Source organism: Uloborus diversus, chromosome 10 (genome assembly GCF_026930045.1).
Source record: "Uloborus diversus isolate 005 chromosome 10, Udiv.v.3.1, whole genome shotgun sequence".
NCBI classification, from domain to species: Eukaryota; Metazoa; Arthropoda; class Arachnida; order Araneae; family Uloboridae; genus Uloborus; species Uloborus diversus.
The window spans coordinates 75,632,335-75,656,781 of NC_072740.1; the positions used below are offsets into that span (position 1 = coordinate 75,632,335).

Genomic DNA, 24,447 nt, shown 5'->3' on the forward strand with positions numbered 1-24,447 from the left:
GGAGGGGGGAGGAGAGGGTATATTGCGTATGTAAACACGTTTGTCTCTTAAAACTTATGAATAGTGTAAGTATTTTAATGATAATTACTAATCATATTTTCAAATATGTCGTCATTATGGATGAAGATTTGAAACTTAAAAGTTAAAGAGATACACTGTTTTTTAATTAATGTTTGAGATATATGGATGTCTCACTTGCTAAATTGATTAACTCCATAAAACAATAAGTCGAGAAAAGTGTTGAAGAAGATTGTGTTATCCATAGGAGTGAATAGGCCTTAGTGTTACATTTTCTGTCATCACGTGGTCAGAAATGAACTTAACCAAAACTTTAATACAAAATCACATGCTAAGCATTGATAAATCACTATTACAGCAGAAATGAGGATTTTTTTTAAAAGTTGAGTTAAACGATTTGGCAATTGAAGCATTAGCCCCACAACTGATAAGAGCTTCCAGTTCTTCCCTTATTAGTTTTGTTCTGGCTGAGCTCTTGAAATGTATAAGGGCAATTCCGCGAGTAACTGATTGGCATTTTAAAACAAAACAGCGAGCAAGATATACGTTATACAGAAGAAATCTTAGTCTGGATAAGTGAATTTTTTTAAGCTCAATTTAGCGACATAATTGAATTCCCAAAATACATTTTTGATGATTTCAGACGAGTTAAAAAAAAAGAATGGTAACTGATTAACATGCAACTTTCATTACTGTCAGTCAGTTACCACATTTTTAACATTTTTCTTTTTAAATCATCCAAAATGTAGCTTGGGAATTCAATTGTACTAATGCACTCAGCTTGAAAAATTTAATAATTCACGGGAAGAGTTCTTTCGTGTGACCAATATTTTGCGTTGAAGATTACAAACCGCTTCCTGTTTGGTTTTAAAAATGTTAGTCAGTTATCCCAGGAATTGCACATGAACAAATTATGGGGACTTTGCTTAAATTAAATTTCTACGTAAAGGCTCTACTACGTAAAAATTCCGAAATTTAAATCTAATTTCAATGCACAAAGCTACCGCATCATAAACAATAAAGTGTGTAAGAAACTTATGGTCAGAAAATATGCTAAGTACGGAAAGTTTGTGAAAGGGATTTGCAATAAGTGGACTAAAAAATTTAAGCTGAGCTGTTTATTTTTAAGCCATTAGCAAGATTTAAGCTAATGGATTGAAAATGGAATGAATCGAGATACCATTCTGAAAAGGGGGTAAAAGTAAAATTATATGTTTTGCTACAATAAATTTACCTCTATAATTCCACTAATGTAGCGACTATGTGGTGAAAAAGCAAAAATTTGCATACTCTTAATTTCATTAATCATTTACATGTGTTTTTCATTAAATGAATTCAGCATGATATTGTTCATATATTGATCTTATGCTCCGCAACCCTTTAAAGCCCTCAATTAGCTGTTTATACAGAACAACTAATTTGTTTCCCTCTTTTTAAGTTATTGAACAGTAAGACGGTAGCAGTAGCAAAATACGCATTTTAGGCCTTTTTGTAACTGGATCATAGCAGAATAATAACAGGTAAGAGGTGTTACGAATGGAAAAAAAAATAGACTCATCTCTATTTCTTTTTCAATAATGTATTTTGCCTCTTAAAATCAAGATCATGAGAGCGGAAATTACGAATTTTGCTTAAGAAATTGAAAAATTAACAAAATAGTTACAAAATAAATGATTAGTTTTAAAATCTGCTTTTAGAAAAACAATGCATTTGAAAAAGTTAATGAAAACCCTAGACCCAAGTAGCATTGAATTCCTCAAACTTCTCATTACAATAAAAAATCGAAATAGCAATTACGGTTTCGATCTGTCTTCTCGTCACATGAAAGTCACTAAAAACCAAAAATATAATGTTCCGACAATGTTTATTTTTTTGTTGTAAAGAAAAGCATCAAAGAGGCACATTTCACGTTTAAAAACTAATGTCCCCCGAAATGAGCCCCCCCCCCCCCCCCCCCTCCACACACATATAATCTAATATGAAAGCAATTTTAAGTTGGAAGCATATACAAATTTTGACTTGTGCCAAATAGTGCTTGAGGTAATTCAAATAATTTCAATTGTGTGTGTGTGCTGTGTCGGAAAGAGATCCCCCCCTCCCTCCGTACCTTTAATTTTCCAATACTGACTATGAAACACTAATACAAACTTATAAGTTAAATAACGTTCAAGTTCAAGTGATAAGTTAAGTAAATATATGTAGTTGTGGATTTGAGCGCTGATTTTTTGACTGGACAAAATTTGTGATCGATCATCGATCAAGTTGTATTTACTAATAATTTCAAATCAACTTTTATGTAACTTATTAATGCTTTGAACTTGATATTTATATTGAAGAATGCTCATTACAAATCAACGGATTAGGCACTTCAATATAATTTAACAAGTACATTTCAGGTTAATTGGAACTTCAACTTTTAGATGTATTTAATAAGTCAGCTAAGACGTTGTAAAAAAAACTAAAAGAAATACTTTTAATTTTGATTGATGTGCCAGTGCAAGATATAAAGCAAGTCTAGCGAAAGCTGAAAATGTAAGCAGAGTGGCTACAGATGGGAAAATACAGTTATATTTTTGAAAGTAGTTTAGCTATGTCAAAACATATACGTGTAATTGGATATATTACTCAAAAATGATCAAATTTTAACTGACTTTTTTTCACTTGCGTTACTTTCTTTAAAACACATAACATTTCTTTTTAACTCAAATATTTCTTTAAAAAAAAGACATCTAAAAATTGACCTTGATAATTTTTGGAAAAAAGGAAGCAATATTTTAACTCTGAATGATGACCAATAATGCATTGACCATAAAACTTATTATGACGAAAATCAACAATGTTCGGTGAGATTGAAATTCAGGTGTGGATAATATAGCAAACAATCACTGTATATGAATAATTGAATCTTTAAAGCTTTAAAAATGTGATTTCAATTTCCTTCCAAAAGTAAACATCAGCTTACATGATTTTTAAGCAAAAAGTAATTTAAAGAATAACTCACCAGAGATGACCAACCAACTTCACTCATATATAACAATCCATTAGTGTAAATAAAACTTGCGTATCGTCCTCACATTGCACATGTTTCATTTCAAAGTTCTTCGATTTTTTTCTTGTACAGTCAAACTGTTGTTTACAGGGTTGAATCATTTTCTTCCCTTCGTAAGAACAGAGCATTTCCGAATAAAAATTGAATCTTACCAATATCTTCCTACAACACTTACGAATTCTCAGTCTTAAGAAGGAATAGGCACTCACCTTAAACAAGGTTAACCGATTATCATCGACATTAATGGATAAAAATCTTACCTCGTATTTGTTTACATCACCTTTTTATTATTATTTCATGTCTTGAGTTGAATTTTAAAAGGAATATTATCGGTGACCTCTCGGTCTTGATATCATGCAAAATATAAACAAAATAATGATAGGTTTCAATTTATTGTTATCTTTCCAAGCAGTTGAACGTCGTAATGTTAAAACCTAAGCCTCGGAATAAACTCATTGTATTACTGTCTGATTTTCCAAAATAAAATGAATCGCAAACGCTCCAACAAGACAATCAGAAGTTCAAAGAATCTAAATTTTCGTCGATTATTTTACTTACCCTCTCGAAAAGGCTTATTAGAACTGCGTTCTATATTATAAGTAGTAAGGTTTATTATACTGCGAGTTGAATATTAATTTAACATTTAAAAATTTGAATTTAGCTTAGGAGTTAGGTTAGGGAAGATGTTTCTTCTTAAATGTTTTAAAAAGGAATATTGAAATCAAAATCTTATTAATGACAGTTTGATTTAAAGATAAACAAATACATACCTGTATGAGTTCGTTTATGTATCTTTAAATTCTCACTACGGGCGAATACTTTTCCACATCCTGGGAAAGGACAAGGGAATGGTTTTTCCCCTGTATGTACTCGAATGTGGTTAACTAGTTTATATTTGGCTTTAAAAGGCCTCGAGTTCCTAGGACAATCTTCCCAAAAGCATGAATGGTTCGTGCACTCAGGACCACCAACATGCTCCACGGTAATGTGGCTAACTATTTCGTGCATGGAGTTGAAGGTCTTGTTGCAAGGTTTCCTCGGATGTGGGAGGTCTTGATCAATCCAGTGGCAAGTCAATTCTTGTTTAATGGATTGTCTCATGTACCTGAAAAAAGCACCAGGCGCTGCCATGTGAGGCATATGTCCATAACTGCTTCCCATGAGGGAATCTGTTCTTGGTCCCATGTGGTTAAAAGAATCCGTTCTCCCGTACATGTCCGAACCAGGCAAAGAAAGGCGCATTTGTCCATGACTGTGAGAATGATGATCGAGACTGGGGAACAGAACATGTGAAGATGAAGTTGGATCTGCACCATGATGACTATGAAGTCCCGTCGACGTCGATACAAACATACCATGATGAGTTTGCGTTCCTGATGACAGAGGGTCATGGGTGGCCAAGTTGTTGGCCAAAGAAGGCATGTGGTCTCGTCGCAAAAGGAAGTCTCTCGCGGCATAGCTTCCCACATGATGGTGATGATGATGATGCGAGTGTGGAACACCATAGCCGTTACTCTGTGGACCATACTGATGAGTAGGCTGGGTGTGGTGGACGACATCTCCGGGCATCCCATGCTGGGGGCTCAGTTTGATGCTCCCCATGTGTCCGGATGAGTCGATGAAAGGGTTGAGCATGTCCGCAGGTGTCGCTTGGACTTCCTGGCTTCCCCGATGATGGACGGTCATTGCCTGAGAGAAAGGGAACCCTATTCCGTTAATACCTGCGTGCATGTGGCTCATATCCATAAGACGTAGGTTCCGTTTAGCTAAGCCGTTTAGCTGCTCCATTCGACAGCTACGAACCCGACAGCAGAGCCCCAGCACGCTGTTGCATGCTTTCACCTTCGCGATCTTGTACGGACTAAAAGTTCCCCATCAGTCGCGTGCTGACAGGCCGGGCGGATCCCGTGTCCAAACGAGCGCTATTCTCTTGTCCCCCCCACCAATTATTGGGTCATGAGTGTCGGGAGGCGTGGTCACTAACCTGCCCACCAATCCACGCAGCCGCCATCTCCGCAGAGTTAAGTATGCAGGGGGTGGTGCTCGACATGCATAAGCTGTCATTCAAATTCACAACCGAACAGTTTCGTTGCGCCGGTATTGCAAATGTTTAGTTTCCGATTCTCGAATGCATGATCGCGTTTCGCTTGCTCTCAGCGTGGTTTTAGATTTCATGCGACACTATTTGTTTAGTGATCACGACACCTCGGTGATAGATTAATTTCTGATTCGATGATTTATGGTGCTTTTTTTTTCTTTTTTTTTTTTTTTTTTTGTGCTTTTGCAAAATGATTCTGATTTTGTTGAAAACTAATGGTTGAAATTGAATTATAACGAATAACATGTTTCTAAAAATAATCCCCAATCTTACGCTACCCTTGTTATGTTTTTTTTTTTTTTTTTCACTTATATTATGAGTTTTAGTTGTATTAAAATATTTTTGTTAGCTTAAACATTTTTTAGACACAATTAATCTTTTTATCATTTGCAAGAATTTTCTGCATGCAAAGTTTTTTTCTAATGCATTCTAAGCATTCTTAATTTTTTTCTAATGTTTGTTCTCATTTTATTGTATTTACTTTAATTTTGGGGCAAAAATCTTATTCGAACTGATTATTTACATTGAAAAAACATTGCCAGCTAAAATAGTAATGATTATTAGTTAAAATGAACTAACATGTGAAAAAATTGTATATTTACTATCTCTTCTACATTTATTAATATAGTACTGTAATTAACTTTAGAGATTCCCGAATATTTCTTGATAATTTGTGTTTGTATAACACTGATGTTAAAATCTATAGTTAAAGATGACAATATAAAATGCATCATTTTTGTTATATTTTTTTATGTATATAACGTTGTCTGCAACGAACTCTTAATTTTATAATAAACTTAAAAGTTCAGTTGGAAAACAGTGTTTTACAATTTTAATTTGAAATAAAATGAAACAATTTCTGTGTTCACACACAATTTTTGTGTTCATACATAAATATACAATTAAATCTTGATGATTCCGACTAACTAGATTTGGCACTTGGGGGGGGGGGGGGGGGATTTTCAAGAAAATCTAGTCTAAGGAGAGTTTTTGAAAGCACTAGCGTAGTCAGAATTTTCTTCCGGTGGGGGGGGGGGGGTCCAGTTCCTTTTGCCTATATAGTGACCAGAACATGATACGAAAAAAAATTTGACAGTGAGTTGAGTTAAATATTTGGAGAAAAAAAATGTTTTCTTAATGTGACAGTTACTATGCAGTTTAAACTTTAGTATATACGTACGTGTATATGTTTCATTTTTAACAGCTTTTCCTTGAAATATGATGCCTATCCTGCATTTTTTAATCGTGTTTAAATGTGCCCCATTCTTGTTCTCATATACTCCCCACTATGGGTATACATTTGAATAGTTGAAGACATTTAAAAAAAAAACTCTGTAGAGTAAATAAATAATTAAAAAAAATCTTCTTTCCTTTAATTTTTTCCCCTGAGGAATTGATAATATTTTTTGAAAAATAAAGAAATGAAAAAGATTGTTCACATGTCCCTCTCCCCCTCTCCCTTTCCCCTACCTCTGGGCGTTGACCGTTGCTGGTGCTCAGTGGCGCACACAGGAATTTTGCAAGGGGTGGGTCCAAGATCGAAAGCCTCATTCTCATAAAATACCAGAATACGCCGTCAAATATATTGACTTGATTTTATCGTTTCTCGAGAACGAAAAACAGTAAAAAATAAACTATTGAATAAATAATTAGTATTAGTTAATGAACTATACTTAAATACATTACCAGAAAGCAAAATAATATACGCGTTAACTTTTCTCATAATTAAAAAAATGGATTCAGCAAAGCAAATTCATCGTTGTGGACGCACCATAGGATTAAAGAAGTTCATAAAATGTCACTTAATACAATCTGTTATTACAAAACTAAAAACTTGGTTATTACAGTGTATTCATTTATAATCACCATTCTGCTTGTTATAGGCAATTTGTTATGGGAAAAGTGCTCAATATTTTTTAAAATCATTTAACATGAGGATTTTATTTTTTCACTTATTAGAACTGAAATTATTGTTACCTTTCGTTTGAAATTATTTTAGGCACAAAATACATAGAATCATAATCAATCGGGGAAAAAAGCAAGACCTATGGGAGGGGTCCGGACCCCCTGGACCCCTCCCTTGTGTGCGCCACTGCTGGTGCTAAAACACATTGATATGCTTGAAAATTGAACCTGCAACGACGTCATCAGAGTTTCTTTCAGACTTTTTGTTCCCGAAGGGCACTTTGAGCATTCGAAGGAGCTTAAGGATATATTTAGGGAGAAGAGGACCCTTCTCCTCCCTCCGAAATAAATTCTGCACTACCTACTCGGAATAAAATTTTAATATTTTTGGTTAACAACTTGTAAATTTATGAAAGGAGGGGTGGGGGACATTCAATTTCGAAAGCTTTTAGAAATGGAAACTGTAAAAACACGATTGCAGGCCATTTTCAGTAAAGTTAGAAGATAGAATGAGGTTCATGAACTCTCTCTTAGAAAATTTTCGGATCTCTGAAACATTAGAAACGCAATCTATTCTTACTTGAACGCAAGTTCAAGAGTTTTGCCCACGAAATTTTTCAAAATTGAGAGGTGAAAATATTTTTTTAGAGGATTTGCAATGATTTTAAGAGCAGTTTAGGGTCGCACTCAGGGTAACCAGGTGACCCATGACACGAAACCAACCAACCATTAAATTAGTTCTTGTGATTAATTTTAAGTTTGTCCCCAGCGGTTAATGTCATTCCCTCACAACTATCAATTTCCTTCCTAGAATCGAAACTTCTTTTGCAAAAAGTCTCGTAAACCCAGAAAAACATTGCAGCATATTTGCGTCTTTAAGCTGTCCGAAATGTTTTCTTGGAATCTATATGAAAGCATAAAACCAGATAAGGTTTATTGCATCCGTCATTTCCTCACATCTGGTTTTACAGAAAAATAAAATAAAACAATGCATGAAAACTGAATAAACGTATTGTTTGAGGATATTTGTATGCGAATAAGCTCAAATATCAGCTAGGCACAACTACACTGTTAAAACCAGGGGTTCCAGACGAGAGAATATATTCCCCCTAAGGTGAAGGCATGGTACCGAAGGGTGCCGTACTAGCCAGGAAACGCAGCAGGGGTGCGAAAACAGCAGGCAATCGCAGAATGAATCGTTACGCATGCGCGTTGACTTCGACATTCATTCAACCACTTCAATATGGCGGACAAAGGATCAGTAGCTCGATGTTACGTTTACATTGAATTAAGTAAAATATTGGATTAAAACTCTTCTAGGATTAAAACTTTCGAGGATTCAACTCCAAAATAACAAGTAAGTACAGCTTTTGATCACTTTGTAGCTTTCAGGGCTTTCAAACATAGTTAAAAGTGTTTTTAAAAGTACGTTTACTGCTTTTTATTGTTTAACGGTTACTGTATAAACAGAATAGCAAGCGGAAAAAAATGAACTAAAAAATAAAACTCGTTCCGCCTAGGTTTTTTTTTTTTTTTTTCATTCAAGTGTTTGAATCATTTCCTGTTAGCGATTATCTAATTGGTGTTATTTTGTGAAGCCGATAATATAGCGTTAGAAATTTCTTTTGGTTTTTAAAAGTGGCGAAAAACTTCTAGTCTTTAAATTTAAATATGTTTGTGACAGCTCTTTGATACCAAGTAAAGGGGGTAGATATTTATTGTTTTATTTATTTTTAATATTACTTAAAAAAAAAAAATCATCAATACGCAGAATTTTTTGACACGTTTTTAACGGCCCCAGAGTTGTTATTTTCATTATTATTATTTATTTTATTAATTTAAAGAAAAGGATAAAAATTTCACTGGTCCGTAATTCCTTTCATTTGCTTTTACCTGTCGGGGGTCAAAAGAGGATGAGAAACACTGAGTTAGAGCACGATCAGATGAATTAAAGCAACGCTTCTTAACTATGTTGAAAACTCTGAAATATGATCAAATGCTGTAATTACAAGTTTTAATCTTTTCCAGTGCTTAATTCAATGTGAAAAATGTCCAAAACGTAGAATATCATGAATCAAAACTAGATATATGTAAAAAAAAAAAGAACAACTACACATCTGTATTCAAAAACACACACAATACGGAAGAGGGGGGATTAGGATCTACAGTAGAAATCAGTAAGGGTGCCATTTTTCTCTCAGAAGGTTCTTTCTGGTCACCCCAGCTGCCTATCTTTTAGAAGGTGCCTGTTTTTCACCCAAATAAGAGGTGCCATTTCGGCTCCATATTGGGTGTCGCTGGTGAACAAGCTTTTCACCCCTGAAAGGTGCCAAACGCAACCTGTAGTTTTAACAGTATACTATAATCCAATTTTAATTAATTTGTCATTCCCTCATTTGTGAGGGAATGACGCTTAAGTGAGGGTATAATGCTATTAAAAAAAAAAAAAAAAAAATCAGAACCAATTTTTTTTCACACAGCCCTTACATCTATCTATTATCTATTTCTATAGGTTTCATCTGATTCCACCCACTTTAATTTTTCGGAACTTAATAAGCTCTCAATGACTGTTTTTATGGAAATGACCCACATGCAAGATTTGTTGCGTCAATATTCAAATGCTTTAATGTTTTTCTCAATCTGCTTAAAAAATTGCTGTAATGTTCTTTTTAGATCTTATGATCGATATATTTTGCATTTCTAAGTATTAATCACGTCATCAATTATAAATACTAAGCGAATTGCACCTCGGTTTGGCTAATGCTTTTTTTTTTTTTTTTTTCAGTCAAGTGTGATCAAAAATAGTCAACATGTCTAATATTAGCCAAACCTGGCAACCCTGATTGCACTCCCCCCCCCCAGAAAAATTTAAAAATGGAAGAGAACGCAAATGTTTGGTTAGCGTTAAGTGATCTCTAATGAAATTGGAGAGAAGGGTAGGGTTTGAGCCATCCCCTGGAAATTTTCCGGAACTGAAGTCCTAAAAGCAAGACTGTAAGCTATTTTTTGATGACGTCGGAAAAAAAAATGTGGTTGAGAACTCTCTTCTGGGATTTTTTTCGAAATTGTGGTCCTGGGAACTCAAGTACTGATGACCATCTTTGGTTTTATTAGGAAAATCCTCCTGTAATTTTATTTACTTATCATTTTCTTTAATCTAAAGTTCTAAAACACAATTTTTCTCTATTTTTTTATGACGTTACAGAAAGAGATAATGCTCAGGACTTTCTTCCTTGAAATTTTAGAAATTGAAGTCCTAGAAACGTAATCGCAAGCCATCTATAATGACGTTAAAGGGAGGAGTGGGTTTCACGGACTCCCCCCCCCCACTCCCGGTTTTTTGCAAAATTGACGTGCTAAAACCTTAGAGCAGGAATTTGTAAATAGATGGGAGCAAATCAAATTATTAGCTTAGCAAAAGCTGAGGCAAAGACCCCAAGTCACGTGACTCAACAACAACGGATGATTGACACGTTTTTGCTTCAAACTAGCAAAAGAAAACTGATTTCTTCCAATGCTCTGCTTTAAAATCCCTCACGCAGCTTGGAGTCTTCGCTTCACGAATGACAGTCTTCACTCATTCCATTTTATCTCTTCTCAATTCCTAAAACGCAATTGTAGGCCATCAATGATAAAATTAAAATGGTTCGAGACTCTCTCTGTTACTGTCTTTAAGATCTTAGAAACGCAATTACAAGCCATCTTTGATGACATTTTTTTTTTTTTTTAAATTTAATTGAAGCCGGCGAGAGGTCATGTCAATCTAACCGAGAAAGGGGCCTGGTTCGGAATCGAAGTAGCGTATGTTTTATGGGAGAGGGGCCCGTCTTGGCTCTCGGCGGCCATTGTGGTCCGGAACTCTACCCAAGCATTTTTTTAAACTGAAGTTCTAAACCGCAATTTTGGCCGTTTTTGAGGACACTGCAGAAAGGGCCCTAAATTTTCGCCCCTAAATTAGCCCTAAATTTTTGAAAACTGAAATCCTAGTAAAAGCATTTGTAAACCAGCTTTGTTTCGTTAAGAGAGATGATGGGACTCACGGGTTCCGCACTCAAAATTCTTCCGAAGTTAGCAGCAATAAAAATAAAATTGTAAGTACCATCATTGAGAGCAATCAGGAAAAGGGATCTCCTCGAAAAAGTTTCCGCTATCGAAGTCCTAAATACGCAATTCTAGGTCTTCTTTCATGACGATAAGTCGATAAGGATATAGTTTAGGTTCTCGATTTTTTTTTTTTTTTTGAAATTTAAGTCCTAAATACGCAGTTGTGACGACGTTTAACTAAAAATGATGAAGTGCACAGGGACTATCCCCCAGAATTTTTTCGGAAATGAAATATGCATCTTAGGCGATGACCTTGGGAAAATTAATGGGGTCTCAAGACTCTCCCCCTACAGTTTTCGGAATTGCAGTTCCAAAAACCAGGGCTGTGGAGTCAGAGTCGGGAGTCGAAGGTTTAAATCTCCCAGAGTTGGAGTCGGTCGTTTTTCCTCAAAGTCCGCAACTCTGCCAGTTCTTGAGGAGTCAGAGTCGAATACTCTAAAATTCCCGTAGCCGGAGTCCCTCCATCTCCGAAGCCCTGTTAAAAATACAGTTCTAGAGTCTTCTTTGTCTGAATTACTTCTTTGGCACCAAGAAGATTTAAAAAAAAAAAAAAATAATAAATAAAATAAAAAAGAAAATTATATTAATTTGAATTTTTGGCATCTTGAATTCAAATTATGTTTTTCGCAATCACGAGCGTGTGTATGCGCTTGTGTGTTTGTGTAGGCGCATGTATATATTTGTGTAGGCGCATGTGGGTGGGTGCGTGTGTGTGTAAGTCTATGTATGCATGTGTGTGAGTGAGTGTTGTGTACGCGCGTGTGCGTGTAGGCGTTCGTGTGTGTGTGTATGTAGGCATGTGTGTTTGTGTCTATGTGCAGGCATGAGTGTGTGTATGTGTGTGTAGGAGTGTGTGGTGTCGTGTGTTTGTATGTGTGTGAGCGTGCGTGTGTGTAGGAAATGGACGCCTCCGAACAGGAGAAGCGGATAGCTCAGGACCGGGGGACAGCAGCGCCTAGAGGACGGCGGGCGGCGGTGGTGCTGCAGAGACCCGTAGTCCAAGCTGAAAAAGGAACCGTAACATCAAGGACGGTCAAGTGAGAACAATAAGCAATCGTGATTGCTCAAAAAAAAAAAAAAAAAACGCCCTAATTCACATTATGGTGCATATGTGTTTCAAATTGCTTTCGATTTCATGCACTGTAGTTTATGAGCTAAAATGATCACACATATACACACATATACAGACACAGAAGCATTTTCCAAAACTGGTCAAAATGGATTGATCATACCTAAAAACGGGTAAATCCATCAAAATTCGGAAATTTTCCTGAATCAAATTCTTTCTTCTATTTATTAGATCAAGAAGTGCTATAAGAAGTTTTAGAACTGCAACTAGTCGACCCGTGCGGAACTCCGCACTGTGCTTCGAATCGTTTCATAAGGCATTTCGTTCTTTAAAAATTTCAAAGAAAGAACATCATGAAGAAGAACCGAAAAAAGCAAAGGAGAAGGCATGTAATATGAAGACATCAGTAACAAAACCTCGTTAAATACAACGTTGTGATAGCTTGATCATCGCACACCTTTTGGTTGTACGTATTTTCAATGCAAACATAAATATCATTAAAAGTGTGTCTGAGTGACTCGTGAAAAAGCAGTAACTGTGCATCTGAAAAAACAGGTTGTGGCAAATACAGTCCTGCCCATGTGAGCATATGACAGGAAGAAAAAAGAAACATAAGGGCCGTTTCCATGGACACTTTCGACGCCGGAAAAAAACTGCTTTGCACCGCATTCCGGTTATTTGCGGAGTTTATGTGGAATCTTTCTCCTCCTACTAGCTTCTGGAGTGAAAGCGGTGTTTTTACCCAGAATGCATTACGCGAAACAAGTTCGTCTACTAGCCGCTAGGGATGCTGGATAAAAACTGCTTTCTCTGGTACAATGGGAGAATCTCTTTTTACATGGAAACGAGGAATTTTTCAATCGGTTTTTTGTGGAGTCAGAGCGGGGATTTACTGGGTTGAAAAATGCGTTATAAACGCGGCTATAGAGAGATATTTCTTGGCACCGATTCGAACTGGCACCATTCTGATTAACAGCACGACACTCCAACAAACCTAGCAATTGCACCTTCCTTTTCAAACGCTATTCTGAAGGAATGCGTAGTAAAAAACAGCAAAAAAGCTTTTTGCCGAAAAAAAAATAATAAGATCATGCGTCTATGTTTTGTCATTAGCCAGCATGATACGATTTAAAATTATTCGTAAAGCATAGAATTTGATTAAAGAATGAGGCAGATCTCACGTAAAGATTTTTCAATATTGAACTATTTCCCATAGCAGGCTGCTTTAACCGTTACGGCTTAAATACCCGCACATATTTCTCTTTTAATCGAACACTTAAAATCCAAAACCAAAACCAGTTGAACTGAGTCCGTTTTTTAAGTGTGATCTTTCGAACGTAGACAAAATGTGTATTTAGTTAATTTTTTTATTTTTTTTTCAGCCGAAAGCAGAGGAGTAGAAAATGATTCCTTACTAATGAAGTTGATAAAAATTTTAATGTTTTATATCGTACTCGCAAATAAAAATTTAAAGGTTTACTGGGTGAAACTCGTAGTTTCAATCTAGCGTACAGATGAAAATAGTCAAAAAAAAAAAAAAAAAAAAAAAAAAACTGGAAAATTTCCGAAAAATCGGAGAAAAACCGTTTTTTTTTCCGAAGGAATTTATTTTCACTGCGGAAAAATTGAAAAAAAAAAAATGAATTTTTTCAACTTTTCCGGAAGTTTTAATTGAAATTTTCAGCAAAAAGTGATTAGAAATTTCTCACACTTAAATTCTGATGCAATTCCCCCCTCTTGTTTATTAAAATACTGTAACTTTAATGCAAGTTGTATGATAATATAATTTGCATACGGATCAAAAAATGTTTAATAATTGATTTATATATACGAAAGCATTTGATCACATTTCAACTTTCGAACATAGTTTAGAAGTGTTCATGACTTTAATTTGTCTTTTCGTGCACTAACTTTCTTATATTCACACTTGGATTGCTCAGTAATGAATGTGTTGTTGACAAATTTTACTGCATGATCCGTACTGAAAATGAATAGGGAAGGTAGTTAATCATTTGCCGGAACAACCAGAAATATTAGGCAACATTAGATTAGAATCATGGGAAAATAAAAGCGTTCATAAACGTTTAAAATTTTAATCGAGCGTAACATATCAATACTTAGTATAAGATTCGATATTTGAGTATCCTTATGCGTAAAAGATAAATACTGATTTAAAAGCCCTTCTTTCCAATGTCAAGTTTTCCGTCAGATTAAAAATAAAAACGAGTAGATAACTACATTCGCTTCATGCAATAACGCCTAAGAAAGATACGTTAACCAAAACACGATGTGAAACTCATGAGTCAAACGCTGAGTGAGAAAGATTTCTTTTCAGGCGGTTTTTTTTCTCCCCCGCCTTTGCTGCTTTGTTCGTTTCCACTACGTTGTTATTTCATTTGAGAAGAAATAGATATTGGTATACAGGCTGCTCACGTCAAAGCATTTTTATTCCGGAATTAGCAATTCAATTATCAGCTGATTTAAACGTTTTTATTTTTAATGTTGTTGTTCAAGATAGTACTGATAGATAGTTTTAGGTAGTAACAGTTTTGCAGGATATAAATAGCAAGATATTAAATATTTAATAAGGTAAACGGAACAATAAGCAGTTGTCAACATACTTTAAACACTTTAAATATGTTCGAAAGCTCTAAGTGCTACAATATGATCAAATGCCTTTACTTACGCGAGATTTCGAAGATTAATCCACGAAATTTTCAGTTTTGTACTTCATTCAATGTGAAAGCAAATTTCGTTGCAACTTCCTTCGTTCGCCATTCAAACTGAAGTTGTCGTTGGACGATAAGTCAGAGCGCATGCGCAATGAGTCGCTCTCCTATTGAATCACTTCTGTTAAAGTCGTTCACCCACTAAGGGACCAAAAGCACCTTGACGACACTTCCTAGCCTCCGTTTCACCCTGCGGCACTGTTTTTTCAGCCTAGGGTGAAATTCTTTACCCCTGTGGCACTCCTGGTTTTAACAGTGAACTGTGGTTCTACTTGGTTAAACAACTTAAAATAGCAGTTATTTTGCTTAAAATTGTAAGAAAACCGAAAAACAATACATAAACTAGGAAATACATTGTAAATTATTTTCTAATAAAGTGAAAAACAAAAATAAATAAGGCACTCATTAAAATGAAATTACCTTTCTTTCATTCGATGATACAATTTTTGTCCGACATTTTTCTGCCGCACCCTGTATACTGCCGTGCTAAGCAAAAAAGTGGAATCTGCAGTAGGGCTCAAGCTGAGATACTGTATTTTAAAGTTTGACTCTTCCATATATTTGATTCAGATGTCTTTTTTTTTTTAGAAATTTTCAAAAAAATAGTTCTTGATCAAATGACCCTAAATATTTTATTTATCAATTAAAATACAAAACAAAGAACAACTTGGTTATAATAGCTCAGTTTCTTGCAAAAGTGCTGGTATGACTACTTTTACTACTGTGCTTAGCAGGGCCATATGAATAAACTGAAACTCTAGTTTAAGTTTTGGTTCAGCTAAAAGAAAAACCAATTTAGTTTTGATTTGAACTTATGCTGGATTTTAAAAAATCAAAACTCCATAGCTTTCATTTTCAGACAGTAAAGTTACACTGTATTATTTTTCTTTCAAAAACAAAATATCAATCATGTTAGAAAGTCGAAAATTTCAGTTAAAATTTCAAGTTTCAAAGGCAATCTGAAATAGAAAATGCTATGATTAGACACACATTACCCAATATTATTGGTTGAATGACGACTTGACTTATTTCTGGTGTTTGACCATGAAAGCTCTCAGTTATAAAACAAAAAGGTTTTTTTTCTTTTTTGTCTAATTAATCTTAGCCTTATGTGTATTTCTGTGAAGCAGAAAAAGAAGATGTGTGGATAGCATATATTTTTTAATGGTTAATCCTTTATATGTTCCAAGAAACACAGAGCTATTAAGAAACCCAAATTTTATTCATAAAAAAAATCAAATTTTCCATTTTTTCCAATTTTTTCCGAAAAAAACTAGTAAAAAAACGTTTTTTTTCCACCACTTCAAAATTTCCGGAAATTTTAGCGTAATATTTTTTCATTTGTACAAAAGGTCGAACACTGCTATGAGAAAAATCTACATTTCAGCATACAATGAAAATGTTTTTCTGCGCAAAAAGGATTCCCTTGAGGTAAATCTAATACTTTTTTATGCTTACATTATGCTTAGTGATCTGGACGGAGTCAAAGCTTAAAAAAAAAGAAGAAAACCCTTCGATTAACTCCGAATGATAACAGTAGCCGGAATAAAGGAGTCGAAACACCAAACAGCATTCCCATTGCATTTATTTTATTACGTGTGTTATCTGTTGTATGTTATGAGTACATGTAATGAGTAATATTAATCTAAATTTTATGTTGGACAGTCCGAGCTTGCCCGAAGTTCCGTTAGTTATAGCCGAACGCTCTACCGAAAAAAACTTATCAATTTAACCGAACAACTAAGTTCAGTGCTTTTAAACTTTATTAAAAAAAACACACACACACAGGTTAATTTTTTTTTCTTGCCGAAAGCAACGCAAAAAATCGGAAAATTGTTTTAGAACTTTGCTTAAAAAAAAAAAAAAAAAATCTGCATATGAACTTCAGGCTGCATTAAAGTTTTGCAACAGCAAGGGGCGTTTCCGAAAACTTGATTTTTCGACCGTAAGTCTATTTTTCGTCATTAGCCGGCCTGATAAGTTTTAAAATGAGGTGGGAATTTCTTCAAGAGATAAGAAAGATCTCGCATACTAACAGAAAAATAATCCACATAAATAATATATAGGATAAGATATTGAAGAGAAGTGTTTTTATTTTTGAAAATGTTTACAATTTGTTATCATAGGCTGCTTAAACCGTTATGGCTTAGATGGCAGCACGTGTTCATCATTTAACAGCACGGTTAAAATACAAAATAATTTGAACTAAGTTCTTTTTTAAGCGTAGCTTTTCGAATGTAGTAAAAATGTGACCGGCTATTTGTTTTTTGCAAAAGGAAGAAAAAAAATATGTTTTACCTTTCAAATTCAGGTAGTAATATTTTTACTTATACAAAGAGTCAAAAACTCATTAGAAGAATCTATATTTCAATGTACGATTTATTATTTTTTTTCTGAACAAAAAACAATTCCATTGTAGTCTGAAATCTTAAACCTGATACTTATATTTTCGCTTAATTTTACACTTTAATTTTCTTACCGGAGCCAAAGCATTTAAAAAAACCTTACTATTAAGAATCAAATTAGCTCCATGTTGTATCATATATTTTAATAACAGCAAATAGCGTTTCCACGTCATCTATTCTATTTCCTCATATTTGTTATTCATTGTTCATGTAACGCTCGATATTTCTCTAATTTTTTCTGTCCGGACATGGGTCCGAACACTCATTCTCCTGGTTACCACTCGAACGCTCTGCCGATCAAGCTATTCAGCTCTGCCGGTAACCGTGCAAGTTAAATTTATAAATTTAACCGAAAACCTCATTCTGGTTCTTTAAGGGGTCTAAGGTCTCTTAACCTTCAAAATTTTCAATTTTCTGGAAAAAATATATGTTATGCATAATTTCATTCTGAACAATTTGATACCATATTTATTACCATACGCAAAAAACTTTTCAAGTTATCGTGAAAATGCGTAAACTTTCCCCATAGAGATTTATGTTTACAGCAGTTGTTTAAGCCTCTTTTTCTCAAGTGCCGGTTTCTCGTTTTGCGCGCATGATATCTTCGAAAGTTTCTTATGTATTTCCGTAAAACTTTTCATGCGTGTTTGTCTGGCTTATTTTTATGATCTGAACCTAAATTTTAACTAAAAATAAAAGTTGATATTAAAAAAAAAATATTTTCCCCCAAAATTTTGGAAAATTTTGACATTGACTTATAAAATTAAAAAAAAAATTAAATCATTTTCAAAAAACAAATAAATTTAGAGGTTCAGATTATAAAAATAAACCGGAAAAGTATGCACAAAAAGTTTTACGGAAATAAGAAACTTTTTGAGATATCATGCGCGCAAAATGAGAAACCCGAGAAAACGCAACCCGAGAAAAAGAGGCTTAAACAGCTGCTCTTAACATAAATCTCTATGGGGAAAGTTTACGCATTTTCACGATAACTTGAAAAATTTTTTGCGTATGGTAATAAATAAGGTATCAAATTGTTCAGAATTAAATTATGCATAACATATATTTTTTCCAGAAAATTGAAAATTTTGAAGGTTAAGAGACCTTAGACCCCTTAAAACAGGTTTTTTTTTAATAGAAAAAATAATTTTTAGACCGTGGGTCTATTTTTCGTCAATAGCCGGCACGATAAGCTTTAAAATAAGGTGTAAATCAAAGAAATCGATCATGAATTGAGGAAGATCTCGCGTAGAAACAAAAAACAGGCTACAGAAATAATATATAAGGATCCTTGATTGTGGAAACTTTAATTTGTCAGAGACAAATTAAAACTTTCTTTAAATTCATCTTGAACTATTCTCGTCTTTTAAAAATAGTTGTGGTAGAGGTCAATTTTTCAGTTTTTCGAATGATGTAAAAAGGTTAGACATATCTTTCATTCAATGAGAACAGCATTCAGTTGCAATACTCAGCAAATAAACAACTGTGTTTAGTCACTGGTTAGCAGAGGCGGATCGAAAATTTTTTGTAAGGGTGTCAGGTTTCAATGGCCAGTGATATACTACCAACGTAAAAAAGTATCAGTTAAGCAGGGTGCCCATTCCCCCAAGTGGGATCTCGCATCCACTCAATGCTGCAGAGCTATCCCCCCCCCTCTCCTCCCACAATGAGAAGAGAAAACCCTTTTAAATTACCCTCACCCCTCTCCTAAATTTTTCAATTGTACAACCTGTGCCATCTAACATATTTCCTCAAACTTTCCACAAAATTTCTTATTTCTTCAGGCAAACAGGCTTGTCACCTTACCATAAGCTTTGAATATGTGACGTTACAACTATGAAATGGTTGGAAAAAGCACACACAACCGCACAAAACATGTGGTTTAAGGTAGAAGAGTGCTCTGAAAAAACGTTAAGCTCATTAGAGATGATTTTTTTTTTTTTTTTTGAAAATGAGCAAAAAAAAAAAAAAAAAAAAGGAAAAAAAAAAGGAAAAAAAAAAGGAAAAAAAAAAAGGAAAAATATCAACAGCCAAGTAAACGAACCCAGTCAATGCTTTGAATTATGACACGCTGAGAAGAAATACCTCACAGAACCAAGCAAAGTAAGGTTTACATTGATTCCAGGTACTATTTTTTCGGATAAAAAAATATCAAACATAATAAAGTTCTTGTCACAGGGGGATCAGCTGACCCTTTAACCCTCGCCTGAATCTACCCTTGCTGGTTAGAAGATATTTTTGCACATGCACTCAACTATTAATGAACAAGATAAATAAAAGAATTTTTTAAAAAAGCGCCAGTTTTCTTTGATTTTCGGCGAAATATAAAAATTCCAGTGAACACGAGTTCATTGACTGGTTTTTCACAATATTTGTAGCCAGTGACTGAATACCCTTCAACCTGAAAACTTACACATTCTGCATGATTGAAGCATTTAAAATCATAGCGTAAATATGCACACTTAACTTATCATTTGTAGAATTAAAATATAAATTTATAACTACAGTTAGTATTTATCAAAGTAGTTTCATACACAAATCAAGCCTTATTATTTTGAAAGAGAAAGAGAGTCATGCATAGTCATAAACATTCTATGATTTTATTAGGTAAAAAATACGTGAACGAGTGTCAAACAGCTCAGAATTTCGAGAAAGAACGTTATTGTAGTCAATTCATCTAGAAAAAACTTTTGGAACCTTATTTTTTAAAAAAATCTTAATTTTTCATTCACCGGGGGTTGTTCATTCTGCCCCCCTATTCTGGTATTCCTTATGGTTAATTTATAACCTCTTCTAAAGAAGCAGAATCCATAATCTCTAAATATACAGAAACCCACATATCAGTACAGTGAAACGATAGCGGAATTTTCTGATACACATCAAGTTTGAAAAATATCTCTCTCAATGTACAAAAATGCATAAAATGTTATCTTGTCATGTTAAATCTGTATGCTGAACAGTTGATAATAAATTGTCTTGATGACATGAGCACCATATCCCTTGAGCACACGTAACCGCTATCTTTGTCGACAATCAACATTTCATTCGCCTTTTTCAGTAAATACCACTTCAGGGAGTCGAGCTAATAATGTAGGAATTCATACATGATCGAATCAGTACAGTGGCAAACTGGTAAGATTTCTAAACTTTCTGATGCATAAGTTTCAAAAATATCTCCCTCAACTAACAGAAACTCATAAAATGTTGTCGTGGCATGTTAAATCTGTACTGAACAGTTGATAATTATCCTGATGACTTGTGTGCGCCCCATATCCCTTGAGAACACGTAACCTCTATCTTTGTCGATCATCAACATTTCATTCACCTTTTGTCAATAAATAGTGGAACAAATTTCCACCTCAGAGGGTCGAGCTAAGTAGCTGAGGTGTTGAACAATCGCGCTGTATTTTCTGGGTTTGTTTGGGTACGAAGAAAATCAATAGAAGCTACGAAAACTCGGTAATCCTTTGAGGATATAGTAACCATGGTAACGAGAGGGAACTAAAGCCAGTGATATGTCGAAAGACGCCTCACAAAAAGAAAGGCATACTTTATGATGTTATAAGCATAGGCCACAGGTTTGGTATTTCTTTCTGTTTCAAGTCTGGACTGGTTCTGAACTTCAGTGGATAGTATCAATAACAGAGAGCATCAATTGCCTAAAACCGTCTGAGTGCTTTCGAAAGTCTGGGGGTCGAGAATTTTCTTTGCGTGTAAGAAGGTAATCATTGATGCGTAAATCTATGGGTGTGTTTTAAACTATCTATGGTTTCTATATATATAAATATATATATATTGTATATATTATACAACACATGTTATTGGTAAAGTATGAAACGCCAGTATTCTACACTAAAAAAATTCCGAAACGTCTCTGATTATTTCCGTGTAACATTTCGAGATTTCACGGGTTTTCATCTATTTCCCCTTAAAATCAAGTATCTTTGCAAAAAAATTTCCTGAATAGCTGCAAGTTGCACGAATGCAGGATTTTTATTGTTGTGAAAAGTACTTATATTTTTAGCTACCGGTTTAAAGATTGACTGAGCGTGTTTAATAGATATATCAGCTTTAGTTCGATAACGGACCGTCCTGATTGATTGAGCTCACTAAAAGCGAATAAGTATCTGGCTAACTGCAGCTCCGCAAGACAAGAATTGCAGGCAGTGGAGGTGCTTGGTTCTTACTTGAAATTCTACCTTTGCTGTGACCGTGGTTTTACTTACTTGAAATTCTACCTTTGCTGTGGCCGTGGTTTTATTGATGCGTCTGGAGCTTTCTTAGTAAACTAGGGAGGGGACTAATCAATAACGTGAAACGTATCTCATTTAATATGAAGGTTCCAGACTGGCTTTACCGGGAAGAGTTTCAAATACACTCATGTCCATAAATGAAGGATAATTCCGAATCACACGGAAATTGAACTCTAAAATAAAAATTTCACCAGTAGAATTATCACACACATCTTGAAGAAGAATATGCAAATTACAGGAAGCCACCAGATGGCGCAGTTAGTACGTCACAATGACGACAGTGTAAGAGAGGGGTATATAAGGAATAGTGGCAAAGCGCACTTCACAAGCGCTTTAAAAGCCTTTCAGTGCGATAACCGCATAGTTATGGCACAAAGGAAGCATTTGGATGATTTTTTAAGTGGTAGAATCATCGGACGACTGGAATGTGGACGTACCCAGCTGGAAATATCCGAGGAACTTGGAATCACCCAGAGTGTCATCTCCAGGCTTGGTAACGATTCCAAGACGATGGTGATGTGAGTAGACGTTACAGCACAGGTCGCTCTCGAGTTACAACGTCGAATGAAGCGTATTTGGCAGTTACTGCCAAAAGAAACAGACGGAGCACGGCATCAGACCTGTCTCGTCTGCTCTATTCAGTTACCAAGACGACAGTTTCAAGGCAGACCGTGTACAGACGCTAAGACACATTGGTCTATATGCACGTAAGCATGTCAAATGTGTTCCACTTACCACAACTCACTGTCCCTGCGATTATCCTAGAGTAGAGAGCATGAACTATGGACACCGCAGCAGTGGTCTTGTGTGATGTTTTCCAACGAGTCCAGGTTTAGTTTGCAGTCTGATTCTTCGTTCGGCAAAATTTGGAGTTCCATTCGGCAAATTGAGAATTTCCACCCTCCCAAAAATTTGAGTTCGGGGTACCCGTAGGCATCGCATAGAATGCATCAGGGCGTTTTTTAAGTATGAAATATTAGAATTATTACTTACACTCCCAAAGCATTGTATGCAGAGTGAGTCTAAACTCTTGGGGAAAACGTTTAGAGATGTTAGAGAAGACGATGAGAAGCAAGAATCATGTATATAGGAACATATGGTCACAAACACAATGCTCACGCACTACATGCACATAAAGCCAGAAATTGTTGGATGCAAAACAGGTCACAAATTTATTACAAAAAGCCGATTTTACACATCATTTTGGTTTTTAAGAAAGTTTGTCAAAATTGCTCGTTATTAACGACGGCGAATGTTTTGTCATTGCGACGCATGTATTACAGCCGCAGGCCGCAAATATCAACAACCGCTTTAAACCTTGCTTAAAAAATAAAATATAGTGTAAAACCGTCTTTGTGTAATAAATCTGTGACCTGTTTTGCATAAATCAGTTTCTTGCTTTGTGTGCATGTAGCGCATCAATTTTGCGTTTGGGATCACGAACTCCAGTGTGATTCTTGTTTCTTATCCTCTCCTCTAACCAGAGGCGTGCAATGGGGGGGGGGGTCTCCTGTTGGCCCGGGCCCGAGCCTGAAGAGTACCCGAGATTCTTAAAATAACTGGTGAAATATGTGTAGAAACGCAGGGGTAAACAATATTTGGGGGGGGGGGCGTAAAAGTCATTTGTGACAGGCCCCAAAAATTTCTGATCACGCCCCTGCTCTAACACCCCTTAAAATTTTGTCCCAGAGTTGAGACTCACACCCAGTTAAAGAACGACTAATGTTGTTATATTTAGGCAAAGTATGAAAAAAGCATTCCAGAAAATAAATGCTATTCTAAAAAAATGATTCGAGTGCATTTAAAAAATATTTTTTTTTTTTTTTTTCAAATTACGTAAAGTAAAATGAAAGTTGTTTAAAACGAAATTTATGCCTTTCTTGTTCAGGGGAACAAATTTTCGTAAAGAAAAAGTAGTTAAAATTAACCTATTTAGTTTTTTATTACAAAAATCGACGTGATATTCAAAGTTATATCGGATTTTCTTTTCATACTTTGCTAGTTTCTTAGTTTTTATTCTATAGATTGCGTAGCAAATTTGGGAAATATGACTCATTTACCGGCTAGTTTTAGTCACTTACATTGCATAGGCATTTGGCAGAACACCGGATTTCAAACTTTGCCGTTAACATATATAACAAAACCTATTTAAAAGATACAAAAATTAATGCTCTATACACTGTTAAAACCAGGAGTTCCACAGGGGTAAAGAATTTCACCCAAGGGTGAAAAAACAGTGCCTCTGGGTGAAACAGAGGCTAGGAAGTGTCGTTAAGGTGCTTTTGGTTCCTCAGTGGGTGAACGACGTCAACAAAAGTGCTAAAAGACCATTCAATAGGAGAGCGACTCCTTGCGCATGCGCTCTGACTTATCGTCCAACGAAACTTCAGTTTGAATGGTGAACGAAGGAAGTTGCAACGAAATTTACTTTCACATTGAATGAAGTACAAAACTGAAAATTTCGTGGATTAATCTTCGAAATCTCGCGTAAGTAAAGGCATTTGATCATATTGTAGTTCTTAGAACTTTCGAACATATTTAAAGTGTTTAAAGTATGTTGACAACTCTTATTGTTCCGTTTACCTTATTAAACATTTAATGTCTTGTTATTTATATCCTGCAAAACTGTTACCTAAAACTATCTATCAGTACTATCTTGAACAACAACAACATCAAAAATAAAAATGTTTAAATCAGCTGATAATTGAATTGCTAATTCCGGAATAAAAATGCATCGACGTAAACAGCCTATATACCAATGTCTATTTCTTCTGAATGAAATAACTATGCAGTGGAAACGAACAGAGCAGCAAAGGC

At 35.0% G+C, this 24,447-nt stretch overlaps 1 protein-coding gene across 1 annotated transcript; it reads right to left on the reverse strand.

The window, feature by feature from the left end:
* Positions 1–1,122: 1,122 nt before the first annotated feature.
* LOC129231058 (zinc finger protein ZIC 1-like) lies at positions 1,123–4,855 on the reverse strand. The gene is made up of 2 exons (XM_054865306.1): positions 3,838–4,855; positions 1,123–1,202 (listed from the first exon to the last, which is right to left on the reverse strand). Exons 1-2 carry the CDS (start codon positions 4,853–4,855, stop codon positions 1,123–1,125), a joined length of 1,098 nt encoding a protein of 365 aa, XP_054721281.1.
* Between the last annotated feature and the right edge of the window lie 19,592 nt (positions 4,856–24,447).